This window comes from Morone saxatilis, unplaced genomic scaffold (assembly GCF_004916995.1).
Source record: "Morone saxatilis isolate NCDOM2014 unplaced genomic scaffold, NCSU_SB_2.0 Contig3, whole genome shotgun sequence".
In the NCBI taxonomy this organism is placed as follows: domain Eukaryota; kingdom Metazoa; phylum Chordata; class Actinopteri; family Moronidae; genus Morone; species Morone saxatilis.
This window is the reverse complement of record NW_023339873.1, coordinates 5009276-5012424: the sequence shown is the minus strand read 5'-3', so window position 1 is coordinate 5012424 and position 3149 is coordinate 5009276. Positions and strand designations below refer to the sequence as shown.

General features: G+C 40.0%; 1 protein-coding gene across 1 annotated transcript in view; it reads left to right on the top strand.

Moving 5' to 3' along the window:
- Window positions 1-1208: 1208 nt before the first annotated feature.
- Window positions 1209-3149, top strand: part of LOC118336793 (cytochrome c oxidase assembly protein COX16 homolog, mitochondrial) — a 3524-nt gene continuing 1583 nt past the window's right edge. The window contains exons 1-2 of the mRNA XM_035673521.1: window positions 1209-1313; window positions 2990-3058. Of these exons, the coding sequence (XP_035529414.1) occupies window positions 1224-1313; window positions 2990-3058 (159 nt within the window). The 5' untranslated portion in view covers window positions 1209-1223. The remainder of the gene's footprint in view (window positions 1314-2989; window positions 3059-3149) is intronic.

Below are 3149 nucleotides of genomic sequence, written 5' to 3'. Positions count from 1 at the left end.
AAGATCTAATCTTTGAAGACCTGAACACAAGCTATATTAACTGAGCCTTCACTCTGCTAAAGAGCCTGGTCCTACATTAGTAAAGACTGCAGTCAAAACAACCAAAGAGCTAACAAAACACTGAATCTGTCATAATGTCATCAGAACTCATCTGAGCAACTTAAAGATTCATTACAATCTCTAGTTTCACACAACCTTCCTGCACTTACGTTCACTAGTTGCAGATTATTAATTGTCCTGTACTGTAATTGCTATGCATCAAATATAATATGAAATATTCATACAAATATTATGTCATTATGTAGAATAAGTCAGTTAGGGGTGGGCAGTTTACTCATTGATAAAAAGGTTCCCTTAAGGAAAACGGTTGGGAACCGCTGTGCTAAAGGTTGAAGTAAGGGTTATCCATGTATTGACACTGTCATTCACTGTAAACGGATCAGCACCAGGATTTTTCAGTTCTGGAAACCTGTGCATATCTAACAGCTTCAAAGTAATAGGATTTTTATTAATACTCTGTTTCCAGTTAATCAGGTACTCTCATAAAACAACAGGCCTGCATGACACTGAAGTTGAAAATGTCATATATTCACTATACTTGGACTAAGACTCTTCAAAACATAGTGTCAGATTTATTAAATATTTATTCTACCTGTGAAACCACAAAGCAGAGCGTTTTCAATGCTTTTTTACATTTAGACCGCATCAGACCAGGTCTAGATCAAAGAGAGCCTTTTTTTAGATTTGTCAGAGTTTTATACAGTATTGCCACAACAACAGGAGGACAAGTTGTTGTTGGTCTGATGTGAAAAATTGCCCTTTTGTGTTTTTTCTCCAACAGAATAAATGTTTCACAAATCTGAAAATCTTTTATTTTTATTAATGCAGTTACTGGAGTCTGCTTGTTAATCACGTCCAGATTTGATACGTGTAAAATGCTGAATCAGATGCTAACTTCAGTGTCATCAGCCCTGCTTTTTTTGAAAGTTTTTTCTCAACTTAATGGACATTTTTGATGCCGTACTGTAATTTGTGGTGCCATTATTGCATATTTTAGGCTAAATGATTATATTCTTAGATAATTAATGCTCAAATTATAACTTATTTGTAAAAAGTCCTCAGGTCACTAACTGAGATCTAGTGTTACGGTGATGTCATGTCCACATTATTCAGGCCCTAACATCAGTATCTATGATAATATTAACTTACCATATGTACTTTCAATGTGTTTTCAGTTGCTCGTAGTTGGAGGTTCCTTTGGCCTGCGAGAGTTTACACAAATTCGGTATGATTCCCAGAAGATCAAAAAGAGGGTTTGTAGTAAACTCTTACATTACACATATTAGGTTTAAATTCTCCCATTTACACGTCACACGGTACCAGTGGAAAGAACCAGCTCCCAACCATTCAGAGACACAGCCTCTGCACAGGCAGCGTGCAATGACTTCTCCCAGTGGTTGGACACATAATTGCATCTGAGCATCACAATTTCTTCCAGCAGTGTAAAAATAGCACACATGTAGAGATGTTTCTACATCTTTGAGGACTGCTGGAATCTCACAGTGGTGTTTGATTTAGGCTTACGTATTATTTCTTTCTTTTCTTAGAATTATGTACTTTGTCTATCCATCACTTCAGACACTGCAGGCATACAGCACTGAGAGGCTTTTCTAACCCATCAATACAAGTGCAAGAAGTGAGAACAAGCGCTATTAATTCATTAAATGACAGACCCAATTCATTAAAATGACAGAAGACCGGCCCTTTATTAGAAGCCATTACAATTCAATGAGCTGGCTGCGAGGGGAAGTAGCTGTTTTGTGCTATTTTACTCTGACAAACGCTGATGCACGTCATCTGGGTGCGAGCCAGATGGCAGGGGCATCTTTTCTTATTACTGTCCATGTGAGGCAGCACTAGACTGTGGATGACGATGGTGGAGGGGAGGCATCGCGCCCCTGGCACCATGCCTGTGCAGCTGCCCCCACACTACTCTCGCTCTCTTCTGCCGAGGCCTGCGGCAGACTGAACCGCTCTGCTCTCAGACCCTGTGGAGTTAACATTCAACTCTGCTCAGTGTGCGTGTGCACGTGTAATTTAATGCATGGAATATCTAAACAGTTGTCAAAATGCACATGATTAAAGCCACTCTTCCGGACTTGGAAGTGTTATCAGCCAATTCCATTATTTTGTTCTCGCAGATATTTGCACACTTAAATCATTAAAATCACTTTCAGAGGGTTAAGTCACTGTATGATCCAATTTGCATTTTCTCTTCAGTGATTTAATTTGGCCTGGAGGCAGGGATGAACGTCAAGGCCTTTTGTCTTCCCCCTTGCAGGTTTTGTAAGTTTTCCTCACCTCTGTTTTGTTTCTCGCAGTTTGTTGTTGAGGTTTATGCTACTGGCGGTTGAAGAAAAGCTAATAACACCTCCACAGCAAGTATCGTACTAATTACTTTGGCTATTAATTCCCTGGTCTGAAGGCTGCAAAATATTGTATATATTATTTTTTTGCTATAGTAATGTAGGTCTAATTAAAAATCAATCACGGAATTATGAAACTCATCAGTCACCCGAGTAACTGCAGCGTTATTGCTATGAAATATTAGAACTCATTAAAAGTAATGATTCAGAATGGGATTCATTTCAGTCCTATTCTTGGGCTAAATCAATTTGAATTGCAAAACCCAGATAGCTCCATTGGACTCGACTCTCTCCCGAAACCCCCTGACACACATTTTTTTCATTTTACTAAACCTGGTGATGTTGATGCCAAATCAAGCAGCATAATTTAAAAAAGTAAAACAGGGTGAATTGGAATGTTGCTCCCCACCAAAGTCGTCTCTCAAACAAGGATCCCTTCCACCTCTTCCCCTTTCTTCTCTTCCTGTCTTCGGTTTGTTTTCATCCTCTCTGTGTTGCTGTGAATGCGTGACTTTCTGCCAGAAAGCGTTGCGTCGTAACATTTCTTCTCTGCTCTCTCTCAGCTGGATCCTTCACTGGAGGCCAAAGTGAATGTCCAGAAGCAGTCAGTCATACTGGAGGAGGAGTACGAGGTAAGGAGAGACAGGCTGTGTACCCTGAGAGGGGGAGGGGAGTAGAAGAGAGAAACTAACTGGTGTGGTCAGTCTGCAGGAAAGTGGTGCT